This window comes from Heterocephalus glaber, unplaced genomic scaffold (genome assembly GCF_053883595.1).
Source record: "Heterocephalus glaber isolate CG9 unplaced genomic scaffold, H.glaber_assembly_v1.0 deba00001564, whole genome shotgun sequence".
NCBI classification, from domain to species: domain Eukaryota; kingdom Metazoa; phylum Chordata; class Mammalia; order Rodentia; family Bathyergidae; genus Heterocephalus; species Heterocephalus glaber.
The window spans coordinates 21,472,222-21,494,682 of record NW_028258351.1 but is presented as its reverse complement, the minus strand read 5'-3'; the positions used below and the strand labels follow the sequence as shown (position 1 = coordinate 21,494,682).

The following is a 22,461-nucleotide window of genomic DNA, read 5'->3' as shown; positions in this document are numbered from 1 at the left end:
CCCGAGTTCTATCCCCAGTACCAAAAAAGAAGAAAAAGGTTTGGGAGGAAGTGTTGGAGTTTTTTATTTTTTATTTTTATTTTTTGGTACGGAGGATCGAACTCGGGTCCTTGCGCTTGTGTAACAGGCGGCAAAACCACTGAGCTAAATCCCCAGCCTGTGTTGAAGTTTTTTAATGGAAGGTTTCAGTCTCAACTATGACTCGTGTAAATCTCTGAAGGACAGAGCACAACTCCAAATTATCATTTTCAAAGGTAACCAGGGCAAAGACCATTGGTTTGGCACTGGTAGCTTCAGAGGCACCACCTAGTTCTTTACAGCATGTAACAGTGACCAAACCTTGGCGGTCAGTGTCAGGATTAAGGAATGCTGATATCATCAGCATCCCTCTGAGGGATCTGACTCTGTTATGGAATGCACTTTTAAGCTGAGTCTCTATTCAGCCTCTGCGAGATGGTTTATGACCTCTGCTCCTTCCCACCCTCAGCCAAGGTCAGCAGGGTACGGAGAGCATCTGGGCTGCCTTTTCAAAGAACTTCACTGCTCTGACAGCAACACTGGAAGTGTTTTCAGGCTTTCCTGCCTAAAGGCTGGGGGTGCAGTTGCCTGGTTATTCTGTGCAGATCGCCAGGGAGGTTTTCAGCCCCTGGTCTTGTTGATTTTCCAATTGGACTTCCCTCCTGCTGCTAGGGTGATGGGAGGTAGCACTGGGCTAAACACAAACAAGTGGGGGCCTTATTTGGCTTCTTGGAGGAGTGAAGGGAGTTGGAATAAAATTGGAGGCAGAAGAGACTCAGCTGAGGCTGGAGGCTTGAAGCCACCTGATTTCATCAGAACCTTCTGTCAAATGTGGTAGTAGTAGAATGTGGAGTTGGGAGAGGAGCTATGGCTTGTCATCAGTGCAAGCAAGGGCAGACCAATTTTAAGTGCCTTGTGTATATTAGTTCATTTAATTTTTGCCAGAGGGGTTAATAACAGTGCTGTTATTTTCATTTTCATGGGAATTACCTCTTCCAAAGATTATCCAGAGAGAGCAAGTGAGTAGCCCAAGGGTGGATTTGAACCCAGACAGTCTGGCTCCCAAGTTCATTGTCTTTACCACTGCCTTGTGAGAACTTGGTGACCTAGAAGTGGTGCCTGTGATTCCTTAATTCAGTGAGCCTGAGAAGCCAGTCAAAGGAGACCGTGGCCACCTTCATGTCATCCATAGTGACAGTAATGTCACAAGCTTTATGTACTGTAGTCATTTTTTTATAACAGACCTTGAAATAAGGAAGGAATTATTGTCATTTTTTAGCAAAACATTTATTGGTACACTTTAGATATACATAATGATAACATTCATCATAGGAAATTTGTACCTGTATGTTATATATCTTGCTTCTTTTTTTCTTTTCCTCCATTCCCCTCTTCCCTTATGTATAAAAGCTTTGTTTCCATTTTTTTCCTTCAGTTTTCTCTTTTTTCTGTTGTCCTTTCTTTCGGTAAGGAATTATTAAAAATGAACCTCTTAGATTACTCACATCGGCTTGGGGTACATCCTGATGCTGCAGACATTATGGGAAACCCCAGCTTTCTATACTTTGGGAAACCCCATTTATTGCCTTACTTCCTGAGCCTGGTCTACAGACCACAGGGGAAACCTAGAAGTCCAGTTTTTTTTGGATTTTTTTTGGTACCGGGGATTGAACTCGTAATCTTGCGCTTGCGAGGCAGGCAGCGGAACCACTGAGCTAAATCCCCGGCCCTAGAAGTCCAGTTTTAAATAGAAATTTTTTTTTTTTTTTGTACCGGGGATCAAACTCGGGTCCTTGCGCTTGCACAGCAGGTTGGGAAACCACTGAGCTAAATCCCCGGCCTAGAAGTCCAGTTTTGATCACCACCTTCCCCTAGAGCCCTTCCTGCTCTGTGCACATTCTGAAAAAGCACTTCATGTGACACTTAGGACCTTCGGGTTGTGGTCACAGCTGAGCACAGCTGAGCGTGTTAACGACACATTTCTTCTACGTGCAGATGATGATCTGACTCAGCCTGATTGGGGAACATCTGGTATTGCCTTTCAAAAATATGCCTGTGTTCTAATCCCTAGAACTAGGAAGTTTATTTTGTCTGGAAAAGGGATCTTTGCAGATATATTTAAAGGATCTTGCAATGAGGAGATTGCCCTGGATTATCCTAGTACAGTGGACTCTTGACTTAGGAACTCAATTTGTTCGTGAGGGTTGGTTTTAACTCAAGTTGATCAATTGAAGGCTCAGGCCCCTCTACCCAGCCTTCAAGTCTCTCTCCCGTGTACAGGCACATCTGTGTCCTTAGAGAGACATTGGCCCAGGATTTCTCAGTTAACCCCACACAGGAAAGGATGTTGTCATGTTTCTTCCAGAACTCTTTAAGGGCTAAGTCTGTATCCGAGACCATCTGGAAGCACAAGCAGCTGACATTTGGTTTGGCATTCGGGTAGTAACTCAAGACTTCGTAAGTTAAAACTAAAATTCTGGCTGTAACCCAAGTTGTTTGTCGATCAGGCTGGTTGTAACTCAAGGGTCCACTGTAAACCCTAAATGCACCCACAGTGTTCTTAGTAGAAGGAGGCTGAGGGAGATTGGACTCTACAGAGAAAAGGAGGAGTCAGCAGGGAGACAGAGATTGGAGCAGTGCAGCCACAAGCCAAGGAATGACAGCAGCTACCAGGAGGTAGAAGAGGCAAAAACTGAATTCTTCCCTAGAGCTTCTAGAAGGAGCATGGCCCCGCCCATAGCCTTGATTTCAGTTTGTAATGCTAAATTCAGGCTTTTGGGTTTCAGAACTAAGAGAGGATACATTTCTGTTGCTTTAAGGCACCAATTACCAAGTTTGTAGTAATTTGTTACAGTAGCCAAAGGAAGGGATTTAGAAATGCAAACATCTTTGGGAGAGGCACTTACCACAAGGGCAGATTGAAGAAAGAAGCTAAATCTTTAAATTTGCCCTACTTTGTGTTCTTTTAGCTTTGTATTCTTTTGGCTTTGAGTGTTGCTATTTGTATAATAGCTTGGCCTTTATCAAGGGATTTTTAGCCAGAACTCTATTATATGTTACAGAAATGCCATTCACATTGGCTCAAAGGAAAAGTAGCTTGTGGATTGGTGTAACTGAAACATTCCCAGTAAGTTTGGCTTCAAGCATGGTTCAATGGAGGCTTAATCAGTGTCAGCACAGTCTTATGTTTCTGTGTCCTTGCCTCCCTCTCCTCCTCACTACCTTGTTTTCTTTTGTATTAGCTCCATTCTCAGTGAGGTTTTTAAATGAGGTATCCATCCAGGTGACCATCAGCAGCTTCACGCTAGCTTTCTATCTCTATACTACCTCTTTTCCCTAATAATTCCTGCCAGAGTCCAGGGATTCAGCCCCAGATGACAGACTTGGGTCCTATGCCTATCCTTGAACTAGACGCTGCGGCCAGGGGAATGGAAATGCTTATTGGCCAAGCTGGAGCCACTGAGCACACAAACCATGACCACTCAGAATGGAAATAGGTGGTTTCCAAAGAAAAGCTAGGCTGTTCCTACTTGCAGTGGTATGTGTGACAGTTGGCAGGCAAGTACTGCATATGGGTGCTTCAGGTAGTTTCTAGCCTAATGCTTGCAGAAGCTGGCAAGATGCCTTTGTAGGCCGTGATGGTTTGTAGGTCTCCAGATGGGTCACTCTAGATATGCTTAGAAATGCAAGGTCATGCTGAGAAGTTTGCTCTCAGCCCCTACCCCTCTCTCTGACACAGGAACTCCAAGGATGAAATACACGTGCATAACGCTTCATGTCAGAAGCCCAGAAGAGGAAGAAACTAGTCTAGAAAATTCCAGGAGGGGTTGAGTGATAGAGCTGAAAAGTTCCAACAATAGCAACTGCCACGGCTGCTGGGGCCTTGCATTTGAAAATCCCATTATCAAAGCATCTTTGAACTTCTGTTGGCATTTGCATGACTAACGTGTAGTATAGGGAAGACTGTGTTGGGAAACGGGAAAGGGAAGTGGGAACAAGCATCCCTGCTACAATGGGGCCCTCTTTGGCAATGGTCTTTGGGGAGAGGTGACTCACTGAGGGCACTGAGGCAACAAAGGAACTGCTGTGGCTGAGTGGAAAAAATATACCCCTTAGCCGGGGATTTAGCTCAGTGGTTGCCTGCTTTTCAAGCTCAAGGCCCCAAGTTCAATCCCCGGTACCAAAAAAAATATACTCCTTGGTCCTTGATTTACCTCTTGCAAGCCTGGGAGTGTGGAAGCAGGCATTTGACCAGGGAGGGTGACCAGTAATTGAGCTGTATTAGATGGTGGTCAGGAAGCTACCACAGTGAACAGGTGGGAATAGAGGTGACAAAGGTTTCCTGAGCCAGACATGCAAGGTTCAGCCGTCAGTGTGATATCTGGTTCACAACATGACCTTGGACAAGATCTTCACCTTGGCAAAGCCTCAGGACCATGGAGTTCTGATCCCAGTGCTGCTGTTTCTAGCTGTAAGCTCAGCCCCCCGCCCCCGCCCAGGGTATGCTGTTGAACTAGTTGAGCCTTGGTTTCTTCCTCGGTAAGATGCACATAATCATGGAACCTGGATGGTTTGGGGTTGATGTGAATATTAAATGAGGTAATGTAAATATTCAGAACAGGATGTTATGAACCTCCCCCATTGAATTTAAGTTATGGGAGGGCCTGTCTGTCTTGCTTACAACTGAGGTGTCAGGGCCCAAGAGTGTCCAGTACATAGGAGATGCACAGCAGGCATTTGTTGGATGAATGAACAAACATCCCATGCCCTTTACAGCAGATGCCTCAGCACAAGCTGTCCTGGGTCCTAAAGTATCTCAGATGTCATGTCAGGGATTCCTAGAGCCATCACTTTCATGCTTTGGAGCAGAGATGGTGGCTTTGGTAGAAATACTGGATAATTGTTACAGAGAAGTCAAGTAAGTGTTTTGCTGTGTGCTGAGTGGAGAGAGTGGAATTGAAGGGGCTATTCTGGGGTGTAGGGCATGGGAATACCTACCCACATGTGTATGCTTGTGCAAGAATGTGCATGCGTGTGCACGTACACATACACATGCACATATATCAGGTTCCATCATGCCTCTGCCCATTACAGAGGTGGGAGGAAGCAGACTCTCCTTTTGTCAGAATGACAAGGAAGGATATTATAGTAGGCCCAGCCTGGCTGTTCCTCTAGAGGAAACACTGTGAAACCAATACGGAGTGTCCCTCATCTGCCCCTTTTTGACCTACTCTGGGAAACCCAACCAGTGTATGGGAGTGTACAGCAGAGGCAGGGCTTGCCTTTTCTAGGGAAAGTGTCCTTTCTGGATCCCCCTTTGATGTCTGCACAGGAGGACATGCCTCTTGAGCACCCCTCCCCTTTCCTGGGCCGCCCTAGTATTCTAGGCCTTACTCATAGAATAGAGGACTCCCCAGTTACCCACAGGATCCTGGGGGCCAGAGGGCATTTGGGAGGGGATTGGGATCTGTAGGATCTTTAGGAATTAGCATTAGCTCCTGGTGGCTGAGCACTACTAGGGGACAGAGAAAGGAAGAGAACAGGGATGTGAGTAGTTCTATCCAGCTAGTTCAGGGATTTTGGACACCATAAAGCAACCTCCCAGCAGGGCAGAATTAGCTCTGCTATTTGAAGTTATTCCCGTAGAAAGATTTAAATGATCTGTGTCCACTGTGTCTTGGCTCCTATAGGCAAGATGCATTTTATACATTTTTAAAGTGTTAGATTTTCTATGTCAGTAGAGGATCCAATGATGTCCTGATAAGGTATAGAACCCACTTTAAAATACTTAACAGAATGGTAAACAGTCCTCCTTCATTGTGGGTCAGAGATTCTCCGTGATTTCTACAAGTCATAGCGATGACTTTTCTGCAGAAATGAATTTGAGTGAGGGTCACTCAAGAACCAATGAAGACTGTGTAATCACCAGAGTCCTTATAAGTAGAAACGGGAGAGATAGAGGAGGGAAAACCAGGGGTGGCAGGATAAAGAGGACCTCACTTGTCCTTGGCTTCGAGGACAGAGGAAGGGGCCTGAGGGCAAGGAATGTGGGTAACCTTAGAAGCTGGAGAAGACAAGGAAACTGACTCTTCCCTGGAGCCTCTAGGAGGAGCACAGTCTTGCCAATACCTTGATTTAGCCCAGAGAAACCCATTTATGAACTACATAACACGGGATAAATGTATGTTTTTGTAACTCACTAAGTTTGTTCCAGCAGCCGTAGAAAACTAATCCAGCCACCTATCCTCTCCCACACCTATTGTAACAGCTAGTAAAGGTCTCCAAACATTGCCAAATGTCCCCTTGGTTGTGAGGGTATTGGGGTGAGGGGAGGCAGCGAGGACCAAATCACCCTTGGTTCAGAAATGCTGGCTATGCAGAGCGCCATATTGTTTCCCTAGAAACAGAGGAGTTTCCTGTGTTCTGCATTGAGAATGAGGAGGAGTGGGTGCACTCGGCTTGGCTCATTCTGGGGAAGGAACTAACTCATGGCAGGGAAGAAGGTGGGTGTCACAGCTGCACTTCCCCCAACACCCGCACCTCCCATTCCCTCCAGAGGCTGCTAGAGCTGTCACACTGTCATTAATGATGCAGTATTCCTGTCGGTGCTTGTGCATCTCTGAATGAAACTAGAAAAGAAGCTGAACTGTCTTCAACTGCACCATAAAAGAGAATATAAAAAATCCAGTAAAACACTAAAATGTCAGTTGCAGCAGGTTTTCTGCCTGAGACCTCAGCGCGGAGGGACAGACTGCAGGCAGGGTGCCCTTGGCACTATTTGTGGGAATCATGGGTGGAGAGGAGAGGCCTGGGGAGCCACCAAGCCCAGGCTCTGGGCCAAACATTCAGCCCCTCAGTTTCTTAGGCCCAACCCTGATGCTGTAATTCTGTTTATTTTGCTGAATATGAAATCCATATGGTTCTGATTTCTTCCTTGTACTCCATCATCTCTGTGTGGCTTCAGAGCCAGGAACCATACAAAGTGTCTTTGAAGTTGTTGTTCTGGAGAAGGTAGGAAGTCGTGCTCTTGCGGGGTTCATGGGGCAACCAGGAGGTTTGTGTTTGTTGCTCTGGGAGGTGAGAGGGGGAAGCAGACCTGTGCAGTTGGTTTTGGTTCTGGCCCAGGAGACCTGTCTGGATCAGTTGGGAGAGGAGCTTGCAGAATCAGTGGTAGTTGTGTATGGCCAAGGTCTCCTCTCTGGTCCTCAGCTTGAGTCACAGATACTCTTATCCCAGTTGTCTCTGTGTCCCCTGTTGCTCAGGAGGGTCAGATGAAGGTGTGGCGTTTGACTTATACCTCTAGGGCAATAGCTTGCTATGACTGGAGTAGACTAAAGGCAGAGATTGGGGGGTGGGTGCTGAGAGATGTAGAGAAGAAAGAGCCAGTGAGCAAGTAGGATATGGGAAAGATCTGGTCTGTGTCCATGGTGTTTTGATACGAGAGGAACACAAGCCAGAACATTTCACAATGGCCTGGCCCAGTTGGCTGTAGCTGGTAAATCGATGCCAGCCGTTCCCATACTTCAGCATACAGGCCCGTCCCTCACCTGGAAGGCATGGGCAAACACAGGCCCCACCCTCAGTGTTTTGAGTCAGGAGGTCTGACTGACTCTAATGAACCCCCAGGTGATAGTGACCACACTTTGACAGCATTGGTCTGGAACAGGAAAAGGGTTTTTTTTAATCGGAAATTAATACTAATAGCAAATAGTTCTCAGGACTTGGCTTTTAGGTGTGAGTACCCCTTGTTTGAACTGAGTGTCATCTTCTGAAATATTTTCCTTCCAGAAGTGAAAGTACCATTTATTTTACTTGTTCAGTTGTCATACTATAAACCTGACTTTTTTAGGGTATACATTTCTGTGAATTTTAACACATGTAGATTTGTGTAGCCACCCCCGAAGCCAGGGTGCAGAAGTTCCATCACCCCTAAACATCCCTTAATGTTATTTTTTGCAGTTACACCCTCCCCTACCTAAACCCCTGGTGCATTCTCTATCCCTATTTTGTCTTTTGAGAATGCCATATAAATGGAATCACACAGTATTAACCTTTTCAGAATGGCTTCTCAATATTTAGTACCTTTGAGATCTGAGTGGTTGCATGTACCAGTGGTTTGTTCCTTTTTATTAGTCATTTGTACCCAACTGTACAAATGCTCTACAGCTTGCCAATCATTCCCTGCTGATCATCTTTTGGATTCTTTTCAGTTTGGGGTTACTGTGAATAAAGCTGCTGTGTTAGTCAACCCTGTTACTGTAACAGATACCTGAATGAGACTGTCAACTACAGGAAGAAAAGGTTTGTCTTGGCTGACAGTTTTGGAGGTTGCAGCCCATGCCATCATTGGCTGGACCCGTTGACTTTTGGTCTGTAACAAGGCAGCACATCCTGGGGAGTACAGGATGGGGGGAGCAGTTTACCTCATGGCAAAAAAGAGACAAAGAGGAAGGCCTGGGGTCCCAGTGAGATCCCAGTGAGGTCCCTCTATTTCCTTTGAGGACCCTCTTTGGTAAATGCCTGTAGATGGGATTGCTAGGTCATATGGTAAGTGTATGGTTAGCATTGTGGGAAATTGCCACACTGCTCTCCAGAGTGGCTGGACAATTTTGCATCCCTACCAGCAATGGATGAGAGTTCTAGTTGCTCTGCTTCCTTGTCTGCATTTAGTATTGTCATTTTTCTCACTAAAGCCATTCTAGATCATACTTGATTTCACAATATATGTATAAATGAGTCCCAGAAAGGCTCAGAGGGTTATTCAAGGCCCCCAGCCTCTTAGTGGCTCCTTTGACTTCTGACTTGGAGGCTGTGGGCATCTGTGCTGAGTGACAGTGACAGAGGGTTGCTCCATGTGCTGGATCTAGGAACCAATAGCTTTTATGCTACACTAGGGGCTTCAGCAATACTTGGAGAACTATGAGAAAGATGCAGATCCTAGAATTATAGAGGTGGAAGGCCCTAGATCGCTTCTCCTGCCCCCTTTCCTACTTATTTCAAACTTTAACCTGAAGTAGTCTGGTAATGTCACTCAGCTGGTCGGTGGCCTCTTGACTTTTTGCTTATGGCAGGCAGTGGCAGAAGGCCACCTTTGTTTCCAGAAGCATCCTTGGTAATTACACTAGGACCATAGTGCTTTAAGAATAGTGCTTTTGCAAATCAGTAGACTTGGTCAGGATCATCAGACTCGCACAAGTGTTCTGGCCTCAGATCTACCCCAGGCAAGAGCTGACTTTAGGAAGGAGGATGTGCTGGGGGCAGTGACCAGGGCTGAAACCAGAGTGAGTGACTTCATGGGGAGGAGGAGATTCACCAGGACCAAGTACTGCTCTGGAGGTTGTCCCACCCACCCTCAGGGGGAAGGGGCCCAGCTGTCCTGGAAGGCTGTGGACATGCTTTTCCAATTGCAGAACACTTCTCTTTCATTTGAATATAACTTGTTTGGTTACCACGGCAACGTCAAGTCTCTATTTTAATGCTAACCTGCGTGGTTGCAACTTTCTATATATAAATGCTGCTTTGCACAGTGAATTAGCCAATGCCAGGGGGAAACAACGGGTGTGGAGACAGTGGCAGAAAATGACCAGCGTGTCAGATTTGCATGAGGTTGGACTGTGGGGCTGAGGTGAGTAGGGACCGAGGGTGCAGCAGGTTATCTCTGGTGCAGATGCTAGAAGCTAATTGAAACAGTGTGAGTGTGAGGTGACCAGACACCTCCTGCACACGGAGGAGCCTTCCTTGGACAGCCTCTCGCTGGGTAAGGGTTTGCCTCTGCTTTGGAGAGACTCAGGTGATTGATTCTCCTTTCTCCTCCATTGTCTTCCCTCCTCTTTCCTTTAGTGAGTCTGGGTCACATTGGTGACCTAAGGCTCACCAAGAAGAGAATGTCACTTGGGTAGAGGATGTGTCTGAGATGGGCTCAGTGAGTCGTTCCTGATTTCCTTGGGCTTACCTCTGTTTTCTGATTTGGATCTTCCACTTTTTCCTTTTGCTTTTTCTTAACTTCCTAGTTTGACCAGTTCTGGTAGGGATCAAATGGTGTGGTGGAACTTTCAGGAGAAGACAAGACTGGAAAGGCCTTTGGGAATTAACTGGTATAGCTCCCTCAGGCTCCAAGACGGGGAGAACCCAGAAAGGTGATGTTCTGCCAGATGTCACAGCCAGCCAGAGAGCGAGAGGGGAGGAGGCAAACAGGACATCTATACAGCTCTTCTGAGTCACACGTGTGCATTTGTGCATGTTCTGCTGTTGCGTTACATACAGCAGTGTGTGGGGGACCACATCAGTTAAAGGAGCTGAAACAGGGAAGCATACTAGGGGGATTTTCCTCTCTGGTATTGTAAGTTGGGGGAATGTAATGAGCACAAGATTATATAATGAGATCAGGAAGCCAATTAGCCTTCTGGAAAAAGAATGGGCGCTTGAATCTAGAAAACTGGATTCAGCCACTTTGTACCTGTGTGATTATTTTGTCAGTTTTCCCGAAGCTTGATTTCCCTAGTTAAGCTTGACGTGTGCTCAGTATCTCTCTGCAGCATTGTGGTAAGTCAGGGTCACTGTGTTTGTTAACCTGATGAGGACAGTGTTTGGGCTGCAATATGTGAGGGGGCAGTGTGATTTGCAAATCAAATCAAGAGTATCCCATAAGTGTCAGACCACAGCTCTGTCCTCCCCGAGCTGGGAGAGGGTGGTATCTGAAGACACTGGCTAAACCAGAGTTCGCCTGAGATGGGGCATGCAGGTATGGTGCAAATTCCAGTACAATTATATTTTTCTTGGAATATCACATTGGAGTGCCTTCTATCACACCAAACATTTCACATATATTTGAAGTCTGTTGTATCCAGAGATATGGACCTTGTCCTTTTTGTTGCTATTTTGTTTGAGACAAAATCTTGCCCAGGCTGGCCTTGAACTCTTGCTCAAGTGATCCTCTTGCTTCTGCTTCCTTAGTAGCTGGGACTACAGGTGATTGCCACCACAGGTACTGTTTCTTATGTTTTGTTTTGTTTTATTTTATTTTGTCTTCAGTACTGGATCGAACCCAGGGCCCAGGGCCTTGTGTCTCTACCACTGAGCTACACCCTCAGCTCTATGGGATTATGTTCTTGATGAGAGAACATTTGCAATTGTAATCTAAGTGCCTGTGAGTGGTATATATGGTGCCCAGGTACAGGTTCCAAACCCCTGCCCCACCTGTGGCTCCCTGCTCTAGCACTTTCCCTGTCTCCCTTGCTGGCGATACCTGCCTCACACTGTTGCTTCCAGCTGCCTCACACAGCTCCTCTCCCCCGAACCTTCTCCTCAGCTGATGAGGCACCACTCTGCCAGAGGCTGAGCAGGTAGGCTTCCCAGGGTCCCTTTGGTCCCAGAAACCATCCTTGCGATTCCTTTCCTAGAGAGGTTAGGCCCAGGCTGGGGAGCACAAGTTGGGATGGGAAGGAGCTGGCAACACAATTGCAGCTAAAAGGATGGATGCTATGGGATAGATGTGCTGATTGGTGCTCAATCTAGGGAAGTGGTATTCGGTTCTTTAAAACTATGGAACCCGGGCTGGGGATTTAGCTCAGTGGCTCCAGCGCCTGCCTTGCAAGCGCAAGGTCCTGAGTTCGATCCCTGGTGCCAAAAAACAAAACAAAACAAAAAACTAGGGAACTCCCTCTTCAAAGACTGCATATACAAATACCTAATCATTAAAACCAGTGGTTGCATGCTGCTGGCCAGTCAGTGGACAGGAGCAAGGGCAGAATTGTTTAGTTTTGTTGTTTTTGTTTTGTTTTGTTTTACCCATGATTTCATTTAAAAATTTTTAGTTGGTTGCCAACATCTTAAAATCAGCACAGTTCACGTTAAAAATTCATATTTCTAGATGAAAAGCTCTGGCAACACCAAACCTGCCTTTCAGTATGGTTCCTGTATGCTGATGTTGAATAGTGGCTTTCCACTTTGCCATAGTTGCCACCCATCCCTCCTGTCCACCAACCCTGAGGCCAACAGTGGAACAGCTGCCAATTTTTCATTTCATTTGAGGTCTTTTGCTTATGGTAAAAAAATTACCTGTAGCTATCTCCATCAAAGAAGGAAAGTAAGGGGGCCACACTTTCTAAAAAAAGAAAAAGTATCAAAGAATTTGTCATTTTTGCAAGTGACTTTGTCAGTTTCCTACTAATTACATTTCCAGAATGAAAGGTAGATTTAAAATAGATTTTTTTGTTGTCATTGTTTGAAATCAGATGTTCCAAACCACAGAAACCTGTAACAGCTGCATCTCTTGGAGAAACTAGTTAGAAATGCAAATTTTGGGGGCAACACCCAGACCCATACTGAATCTCAAGATTCAGAGAGTACAAGGGTAGGCCTGGCAGCATGGCTTCTGCTCCCTGCTGCAGATTTGGAACCATTGTTCCACTGTTTTGGAGTATGGATAGGATGGCAGCATCTGCTATTGTCATTTTCCATCCTTTCTAGACCCAGAAAGGAAGAGAAGCGAGAATCCCTAGCCAAAGAGAAGGAGTGCAGGCTTGTGTCCCCATGCTCTTCGAGGCAGAGTCCTAAGCAAATGAGAGGCCTGGAGATGACCATCTAGCCCATGGAGACTCAGCAACTCCTAGTCCCTGTTTAGATAACCACCGACTGACTGTTCACTCCACCATCTGTGGATCCCACAGATGCAATATGGATGCATACTCCATTGCTACAACAGAATAGCACAACCTAGGTACTTCATAAAGAAAAGAAATGTATTTGCCTCATGGTTCTGGAGGTGGGAAAGTCCAAGAGCCCAGTGTCAGCATCTGGTAAGGGCATTCTTGAGGGGACATCCCATGGTGGAAGGTGGAAGGGCAAGAGAGTGATTGAGCAAGAGGGGCTGACCTTGCCTTTATAACAAGTACACTCTTGTGTAACTAACTCACTCCTGCAGGAATGACATTAATCCACCCATGAGGGCAGATCCTGCTTGACCTAGTCACCTAAAAGATCTCACCTCTCAAAAATTTCAGTCAAGTTTTCAACACATGAACTTTGGTGGGGAGGAGACATTCTAACCATCGTTATGAACAAGCCCGATGCCTGCACTGTCCTGGGGAGGTGGTCACTGGGCTACCTTCCCATGGGGCCAGTGTGACTCTAGCAAAGGCCAAGGAACTAAATCACATCAAGTGGGTCAGGTTTATCAAAGGTGACCAGGCATTCAGGAGCTGGGGTGTCTTTGGATGGAAATATTATACCAGTTCTTTAAAATATATAGGCAAGAGCCAGTCATGTGTTCATTTCAAATCTAGCATCAGGAACTCAGATTGCTGTTTCATAGGTGATCACCTGGACATCTCCACCTGCCTCTGCGGCTTTAATTGTTTTAGTGAACACTGCATGAGCCAAGAAAGCAAGTCTGTCCTGGACATATTTCCTTGGAGGCCCCTAGGCCCTTCTGAAGCTTGTTTCTCAGATCCTAACCAAGCCATTGGTAATTTTTTCCCTTGGTCTATTTCATTCATTGGTAGCTTAATTATCTAACACTTCTGGTAGTCTTTTAAATACCTAAGCACCCTCCTACTGTGAAATAGATCAACATATGGGCATTGCTGTGTCTCTACATTCTGGTCTCTTCTGGTTTCTCTTCCACGGCTCTTGCCCTCGGTGCCTAGGTGACTCCATAAAGTAGGAAACTCACTTTCTAAGTGAATTGAAAAATCCTGTTCAGAGACTGGGAAGAACTCCATCTGCATCTATTAGACATGGATTTCTTATGTATATTTTCTTGTGTGTGGGGACCGATGTGAGTAGGACACTGTTCTTGTGCTGGGAGAGCTCAGAAGAGCAGGAGATGATGATGATCACTCGCCACAGGCCACCCAGACAGGAGCGTCTGTGGGAGGAGAAGATGAGTCAGGGCAGAGGCTTTCTCCCAGGAGACAGCCCAGAGGTGCAGAGCTTGGCCACTAGGCAGGTTTGTCCCCTTCTTGGCTAGAGAGTTGGGCCCGGGCTTCCAGAATTCAGCCTGGAAGGGAAGGGCTCCTGGCAACTGAGCACAAGTAGATCAGCATGAGAGCTGAGCCTTTGGCCTCTTCTGCTTCCCTTGCTTTGCGTGGAAGGCAAGGGCTGGCTGTTGTAGCTCCTAAGTCTGCAGGCTGAAAAACAGGTCTGTTCACAGCTACTCCACCTGTGGTGTTCCCGTGGATGGCCTGCTAGGGTACTGTTTCCCTCATGAGTGCTGATCAGAGTTCTTTGCTGTGGAAATGCTTATCTTGATATTTTCCTACCCACCCCCTTAACAACCCGTTTCTCCCTGCCTGGGACTTGGCTCACCCGTTAACAAGACTCCCTGCTAGCAATCAGCTGTTACCTTCCATGGTGTCAAATTGATAATTAGGGGTTCAACTGGTTGTGACTTCCTCTGCAACTTCCTCCCTGGAGTGTTTGCTTTTGGATAGAGAATTCCTAGATGCCTGCTGAGCCTCAGGTAGGATGGAGGAGAGGGGGAGCAGCACTAGGCTGGAGAGGAATTGGCTCTAGCCTTCAAGACAGAATACCCAGGTTCAAATGAGCCAGATTATAAAATGAACATAAGTACTTCCCTCCCAGGGATTCTGTAAAGTAAGTTCCAGTGAGCTATTTTATATCAAGTTACTGGTGCACAATAAATAGTATTTCGACTGAGACAAGAAAAGAGGTAGTGGAATTGACTTTGAGGATATCTAGCCCTCCTTTTCTCCCTGTTATCCAGCCTTTCTCTTTTTTAGGAGTCTAAGTAAGTGAGGGGAGTGTTCTCTTGGGTTTCTTTGCCTATGATGAGACAGTTTCAGAAAAGGCAGTGCAGGCCCCTTTGGGAAGGTCGGCAGGGTCTTGCACTGGTCGGTTTCCAGATCTTGGTCAAGCTGTGTTTGTTTCTCAGTCTCAATTACTTTCAGGCCACCAGCTTTCAAATCTAGTTGTATAACCCCAGTGGACTTGGGTGTTTTCTTACCCCGTGGGTTTTACCGGTCTCTTCTGATGGTTCCCTGAGTTCTACCCTTGTTCCCCTCATCCCTCCCTCTTGCTCCTAAGACCACCCTGGTCTGTGTCAGAAAGGTTAGCTTGTGTTATTCTGGAGTGTTCCGAAAGGTTGTTGGAGAGTCTGTGCAGTGTAAGTCAGCCTAGTGACCTCAGCTGATGGACTCTCTCAGAGATCTTTCAGTGACTTCCTGGGGATAGGACTGTGTGGTGTGAGGTTATTACACATCTGCTGAAGTTTCTGCCCTCTGAAGTTTTACAAACATTTCGTGAGGTAGGTGATATATTTTCCATTTTTATGTGTGAAAAAGAGAAAGAAATGAGGTTCACAGAGTTGAATGGACTTGCCCAGAGTTAAGTGATAGGAAGGCCATAGTTTGAACCTAGATTTGAACTTCTTTAGTGCCTGGCTGAAGCTGGCTTTGGGAGCAAATACAGTGCTACCTCAGTTCATGAATGCTTTTGTCTGCAGACAATTTGGTTTGCAGACAGAAGCATTTGACAAAATTATGTTTGCAAACTCTGCATCAGATGACAAACACAACCGTGGCCATCTTTCCCACACAAACACAAATGTGGCCATTTTTTCTAAAATCATAGAACAAATTAAGTTGATGAACCAAGGTACCTCTGTAGACAGATGTCTGTGGGTAGCAGAGTGGTTTATGGGGCTTCGATCTAATGTTTTTATCCCCACCCCTCTCCAGGACTTCATGAGCACCTTGTGCTGGGAATCCCTATAACAGAATGGAGCTGTCATATCCAGAATCCTCTGGAGTCTTCAGGTCCCCTTGTTGGAAAGGAGCTTTGCATCTCAGTGAATGAGGGAGAAAGGCAGAAGATTTGCCAAAAGGGAAAATCAAGTGGGTTTATGACTTCACTCCTCTGTGGATGCAGATGTTTCCTCCCTGGGCTTCGTCCCTTCACGGGGCTTGGTGGCCACAAACAGATGGGAAGTGGCTCATGGCTGAGCAGAGTGGGCTGGACAGAGAGGGTTACCTTTCCCAGTGTGGTGCTGAGGGCAGCCCAAGAGTACCCGAAAATGGGGCTTTTGCTTCTGCTGCACTATCCTCTAGCCATGGTGGTGATACCTACACTAAGAATTAGGCAGCCTGAGGGCAATAAAGAGGGGACTTTGTGTGGAAATTAGAGGGACTTTGGTGTTCAGTCTTTGTCTCCAGGCCTCAGTTTCCTCGTCTGTAAAATGGCAAGATGGGATCAAGAAATCTCCAAAGTCCCTTCCTTCTCTTTGTGTGTGTGTGTGTGTGCGTGCGTGTGTGTGTGTGTGTGTGCGTGCGCGCGTGCATGCGCGCACTGGTTGAGAAAGTTCTTTATTGTCTTTCATTTTGTCTTTGCTCTTTTAGGGAACCCATGCAAATCTCTGATCATTTGAAAAATAGTTCATTGAACCCAAATTGAATAAGTTATGGTCATTTTAGGGGCTGGCAGACAAGTTGCGATATGTTAAGAAGGATTTTATGAGCATTATTTAAATATTTTTAATAAGGCTATATTCATGCATGAGCTCATAATAGGAAATAAGTTAAAGATTTAAAATGCATTAAAATTAATATGCACATTGTGGAAAACTTGAATACAGAAAAACAGAAGTTTAAAAAATGAGTTTTTTCTTCCCTTTTTTTGGTTGTCTATTTTTCTACAAAATTCGAATCATACTTACTTAGAGTTTTATATGCTGATTTTGGAAGGGGGAGTTTCTTGATTGAAAAAATAATTTTAGAAATAATTATTTAAAAAACATGTAAGGAAAAAAACATGATAAAATAAGCATAAAGTAAACAGAAGGATCCCAAGACACAAAGATAACCTTTGTTAACATTTTTGTGTCTTTGCCTAGCATTTTGGAGTGGGAACAGCATTATTCCATAGTTGAGATCATACTACATAGTCTGATGTCTAAAGCAGGAACAATTCTTGGAGAATGGTAAAGGATTTGATAACATTGGCCATTGGGTGGTTTATTAGTCTTTGCTGATGTAAGGGGAAGGGGGAAAAGACTTGGTCCTTCCACCATGAGTTTTGTTTCTTTTTTTGAGACAGGGTCCTACTTTGTAGTTCAGGCTGGCCTTAATTTCACCATGTAGCTTGAATTCCCATCGATCCCTCTGCCTCATCCTCGTGAGTGCTGGGATTATGGGTGTGAACCACCACACACAGCTCCCAACGTGTTCTAAATATGGTGAAAGTTACTAAATTCCTTGAAAAATGGCCACTACAGTACTTTACGTAGTACAGTGCTGCTTGAGTGGAGGCCAGACACAAAGGCTTTGTTGATTCTTCAGTACACAGTCCCCAGAGCTGGATAGTCCCCCATTGTGGGTGTGCACCTGGAACAGAAAGGGCAGCATCAGTCATGTCTGCTCCTCCCTCATTCTGAGGCTTCCTGCACTGGCCTTACATGACCGGAGCAGGAAAAAAATGGAGCCTGGCTGTGGGATAGTTGGAGGCAAGAAAGTAAGTAAATGAAATAGGAGGGCTCTTCAGCTTTACCCCGCCCTGAGCTGAGAAGTCTACTAGACAGCACACATTTCACGGGATTCCTGAGTTGAGAGTTTATCTACCCTGAGCAAGAAGTAACTCACAGATGCATTTATATTGCTACTTCCCTATTGTCTTTTTGCTAATGTTGCTTTATCCCAGTGCCTTGAGCACAAGTGGGTGGTATCTTCTCTTGCGTGCCTGGAGAGCCTTCCTGTTTCTTTCATATGTGAAATATTAATACATCTTGGTGGATATGTGTATCCCAGGTCACAGACATTCCAGAGAAAAATTCCTATTTCCAATTCAGTTTGATTTGTTATTAAACTATGTGTATATGTGTATACATATACATATATATTGACACACTTATATATTGGTTTAATGATGTTAATTGGCTTTATTTTTGACTCTAGAATCAAGAAACATTCCATTAAACGTAAGTGTTCCACATCATTCAACCGAAATTTACTGATAACTCATACCAGTAGTAAAAAGTATGACTTGCCACGAATATGACATCAGTAGGACTTGTCTTCTAGAACTTTCCCAAAGGCCATACATACCAGACCCTGGTGTGAGCGCTGTGCTATAGCAGTGAGCAAAACAATGTCCTGACTCACAGAGCTTTTATTCTAGTGGAAAGTGCTCTCAAGTCATAAACAGTGTAGAGGAGAAGTCTGAGGAACATCTGATTTTCTTAAAAACCTTTTTGCCTTTGCCTTTGTTTATGTGCATTTTTTGCTTGTTTACATCTTTGCAATTGATTATTAAATTTAGTCTGTTTATTCTGGTCTTTTCCAATGCAACACTTCTCATATATCTATTGACTCCTAGATTTTTGATCTTTGCAATATGGGGGAACTTTTAATGATCACTAATTTCTTTTCTCTTCTTTTGTGGTGTGCTGAGGATCAAGCCCAGGGCTTAATGCATGCAAGGCAAGTGCTCTACCACTGAGCTACACCCTCTAGCTCAAAATTTTATTCTTTATATTTTCAGTTATCTATAGCTACTAACTTGAATTTAAATGAGCAGTATAGTCCCTACCTCATCCATTTTCTATGTTTAAGTCATCCTTTATATTTTGGCTCTGTTTTATTTCATTCTTATTTTATGTTCCTCTTTCAAAAAATGTCACAGCTTCTTGCATTCTGACATTTCATGAATCACTTTTTGAGATGTGCTCTTCCTTTAAATCTTTCAAATGGTGTTTCCTCACCTTGATGCTGTGTGATTCCACCCCCACACTTTCCCTATCTTTATTCCTCTTCTCTCTCTTTTCTCCCCTCCTCCCCCTTCCTTCTCTCTCTCTCCCTCTCTCTTTCTCTCTCTCTCTCTCTCTTTTTCTTCAACAGGGAATTGAGCCATTTTATCTTTTATTTTGAGAAAAGGTCTTGCTAAATTGAACTTGTGATCTTCCTTCCTCTGCCTCCTGGATTACAGGTGAGTGCTAACTCACCCAGTTTTTTCCTCATTCTTGAAGAAGGTGGGATCTGTGTAGATGTGGCATACACCAACAGAACACATGAACTCCTGCTGACCGAGGCACTCCTTCCACTTGAGGGAAGGTTGTGAACGTAATACCTCTCACAGTTACTGTAAGTTCCATGATACATATGTCTCTCAGTCCATTTTCCATTTCAAAGAGCTTTTATTTTACCCAGTGTGCTGGCATTTTCCTTCCTCCTTCTCTGGTGTTCCAGAGTACATGGGAAATCACAACTCCTGGGGCCTGCTCTTCATGCCCCGCTGCCAGGACGTCATCCTGGTTTGACCCGTTGGTGCCATCCTCCTCAGCATGGTGAGCACCCCTCCCAGGCCCACTGTATTTCTTCTGTGCTTCCTGCTCACCTGTTTTCTGGAAACGGCTGTGCCTAAAAGGGCAAGAGGGGGGAAAGAGCCACTCTGAGACTGCAACTGTGAAGAGAAGGGTGGCTGCTGAGGTCTAAGGTTGGTACAAATTTTCCCTGGAAAATTAGAGGCAGGAGTGGTGACTCTGTGAAGTGCATCTCAGATCAGGGTAGAGTGGTGAAGGCACTATTTTCCCTTGTAAGCTGGTCTCTGTTCTGTATGATTTTGCCTATTTGCTGCATAAACCTAATGACTCTGGAGAATTTTGTCCTAGATTCTGATTGTATTTTTTTGTTTGTATTTTTTAAAGACTGGGTGAATTCTCTCTTCTTTCTTTTCTTATGGGTGGTTGAATAGTTACTAGCAAGTTGGCAGAGGTATCCTCAGGGTGGCTACACCTCAGGGCGTATCCTTTTCTCTTTACTGCTCCGCTTAACCTCCCAGTAGTGATTGACACACACACACACTGGGAACCACTTTCCTGCCATTGTGACTGTGTGGTCAGCAGAAAATTCAGGTTCACTTTTCTGGCCTTACAAAAAGAACCCTCAAAACCATTTTGTGGATGCTACATGATGCTTTTTTTAACAGCCTAAGACAGTGTTTCTCAAAGAGTTTACAACTGAGGATCTGCAGGATAATTTTAGAACACTTTGAGATGACTGTTTTTAGTGTGTAATAGAAAAAAATAAAACAACCAAATGAGATCCATGATTTCATAGATATTATTATGCGGGACTGGACTAAATTTAAATTGGTTATAAGTTAGTTCAAAACATTATTGAGTAGGCTAAGGGTATAGTTCAGCAGTACAATGCTTGTGTGTGAGGCCCTAGATTCCATCCCCAGCACCACAAGAAAAAAATCTTTTTGAATAAATCATGGTGCTGCTTTTGCATAGTGAGGGGGCGGATTGTGACAGTGGGTTGTGAATGCTTGAAACTTGGGAGAGAGACACTGAGTGAGAGAATCCTTTAGAATCAGGGCTGGTTAGATGTCTTTTAAACTGGGCGTCATGTCTAATATGTCCACTTGATATTGGAAATCCTTTATGGTGTGGATGCAGAAACTTTATGAAGGGCCTGGTACCCTACCATGCCAGAAACTTTCAGCCAATTCCCAACAGGAGCCCTTTCCCAGGACCACCCAGGACCCTGTCCTATTTCTTACCATTCTTTATAAAAAAAATGGCATCACATCTTAATATCTTACTTTCCTTTGTGCCTGCATGCTCGCTCATTCCTAGTGTGCCTGTGATCACTTTTCATACTTACCTCCTGTCCATAGTCCTCTTTCCAAGATAAATGGGGACATGCCTTCCCTGTATCATGGAGCATTCTCCTAGACATGGTTAACTACTTATTTCTTGCTATAATCCCTCCCTCTTTTGGTTTCTGTGACTGATTCTCAGAACTTGTATCCATTCATTCCTCATGTACCCCTCGAAGGCTGGGCAGCAAGCCAGGAGGAGGGGAAAAGATGAAGATCTGGTTCTTGCCTTTGAGAGTCTTGGAGAAGGGTGAGCATGGCTGCATGCACTAACAGAAGGCCCAGAAGAGCAAATATGGTGATGGGTGGCTGAGGCAGGAGGATTGCAAGTTTGAGTCCACTCTGTCTCAAAATAAAAATGGGCTGGGATGTAGTTCAATGTGAAGTCCCTGGGCTCAATTTCTTAAAGGCACAGTAGGGGAGAGATTGGCCCAGAGCATCAGGGGGATTCAGAGGAGAGGAGGTCTGAAGTTCAGCTCTCTTTCTTTCCTTATGAACTCTAAGGCCACCACTCCAGCTTCACCATCTCTGCTTTGGCTGTCAACATCACCTGCCAAGGACTAGACTAATTCCCCCCCACCCCCAACCACTGCCCACTGGATCTAGAACCAGCAGACTCCATCACATCCCCTTGAACTGGCCCATTATTGGCCAAATCTGGAGGCTCCTGGTTTTAGCTTCTCCTGTTCCCCTTAGAATCAACATCACTTTCCCCCACAAGCCCTCATAGTTACCAAGCCTTATTCTGCTTCTTACATCATGTCCCTGGCACTCTGTCAAGCTTTTTCTTTTTATCCCTGATGTGAGGCAAATTCTTTATCTCCCAAGAAGCTTCCCTTGATCCTCCCAATCTATACTGGTCCCACCCTCCTCTGTCTTCTGAAAGCTCATATTGTCTCCCCACTTATCCTCTGGCGTGGTCACAGTCAGCGTTGAGAGTTACTTCTTTTTTCACTTGTGTTTGTCACTTGTCTTCCAAATTTTAGAAGTCAAGCCCTGCTGTAATACTTGCCTGCATCTTTCAGGGCATTCAGGAAAGGGCAATGAGTAACTATTAGCTGGTTGGTTGGTCATGTAGCCAGGGGGTCACATATGGTAGTGGGGGGGGTGTCCTTGAGACCCTGTACCCTGGAGACTGCTCGGGCTGGTAAATAATTTTTCCCTTCCTGACTATGAAGCATTTAGAAAAAGTGAGTCATTGCCATACCCAGATGTTCTTTCTTATTAATTATCATTATAAGACAACACAGTTCATCCTACAGAGGGCCTATAGCAACTGTGGCTTATTTTGATTGATCATTTTCAACTCAACTGAACCAAAGACTCATAACAAGAGAGTTAGTCTTATCTGACTTCATTAAACTCAGGAAAATTCCACTCAGTGAAAATAATGGTCAGTCCTTTTGCTTTTGGATTATGAGTTTCCTGCTGTCTTGCATTTGTACAGTGAACTTAAATGTAAAACCAACCTATTTCCCGAGGCCAGAAGGAGACCATTATAAAACAAAAGTCCAGTGACTTCTGTATGGAAACACCAGGATGAACCCAAATAATAAGCCCACTGCAGTATATTTGTGAGTCTTGCAAACCCTGAGGGATTAACACTGGGGAATGAATCCTGAAGAATACAGTGTCTTCAGGACTAATGTGTTCTGCAGAGCTCGAGTTGGAGTATATTAGAGTCCTGGTTTACAGTGACCCAGAGAGGTGCTTTGCTATTGGCTGAGGCCATATTGGAATCTGCAGTGGCAACCACTCCTCTGTGGTGCCAGTAGCAATGCATTGTTGTCTATGATCATATCTGTTCATCTGGGTGATGCAGTGTCAAAG

At 45.0% G+C, this 22,461-nt stretch overlaps 1 protein-coding gene across 9 annotated transcripts in view; it reads left to right on the top strand.

The window, feature by feature from the left end:
* Nucleotides 1-22,461, top strand: part of Gas7 (growth arrest specific 7) — a 228,466-nt gene that overhangs the window by 99,562 nt on the left and 106,443 nt on the right. The window contains exon 1 of one of the 9 annotated variants that reach the window (XM_004857527.4): nucleotides 9,527-9,643. The exons of 6 other annotated variants lie outside the window; for them this stretch is intronic. In XM_004857527.4, coding sequence (XP_004857584.1) covers nucleotides 9,620-9,643 — 24 coding nt within the window. In that variant the 5' untranslated portion in view covers nucleotides 9,527-9,619. Of the gene's footprint in view, nucleotides 1-9,526; nucleotides 9,644-9,756; nucleotides 9,776-22,461 lie in introns of those variants that run through there. 2 more of the 9 variants (XM_021238521.2, XM_087191831.1) reach the window with 2 other exon arrangements.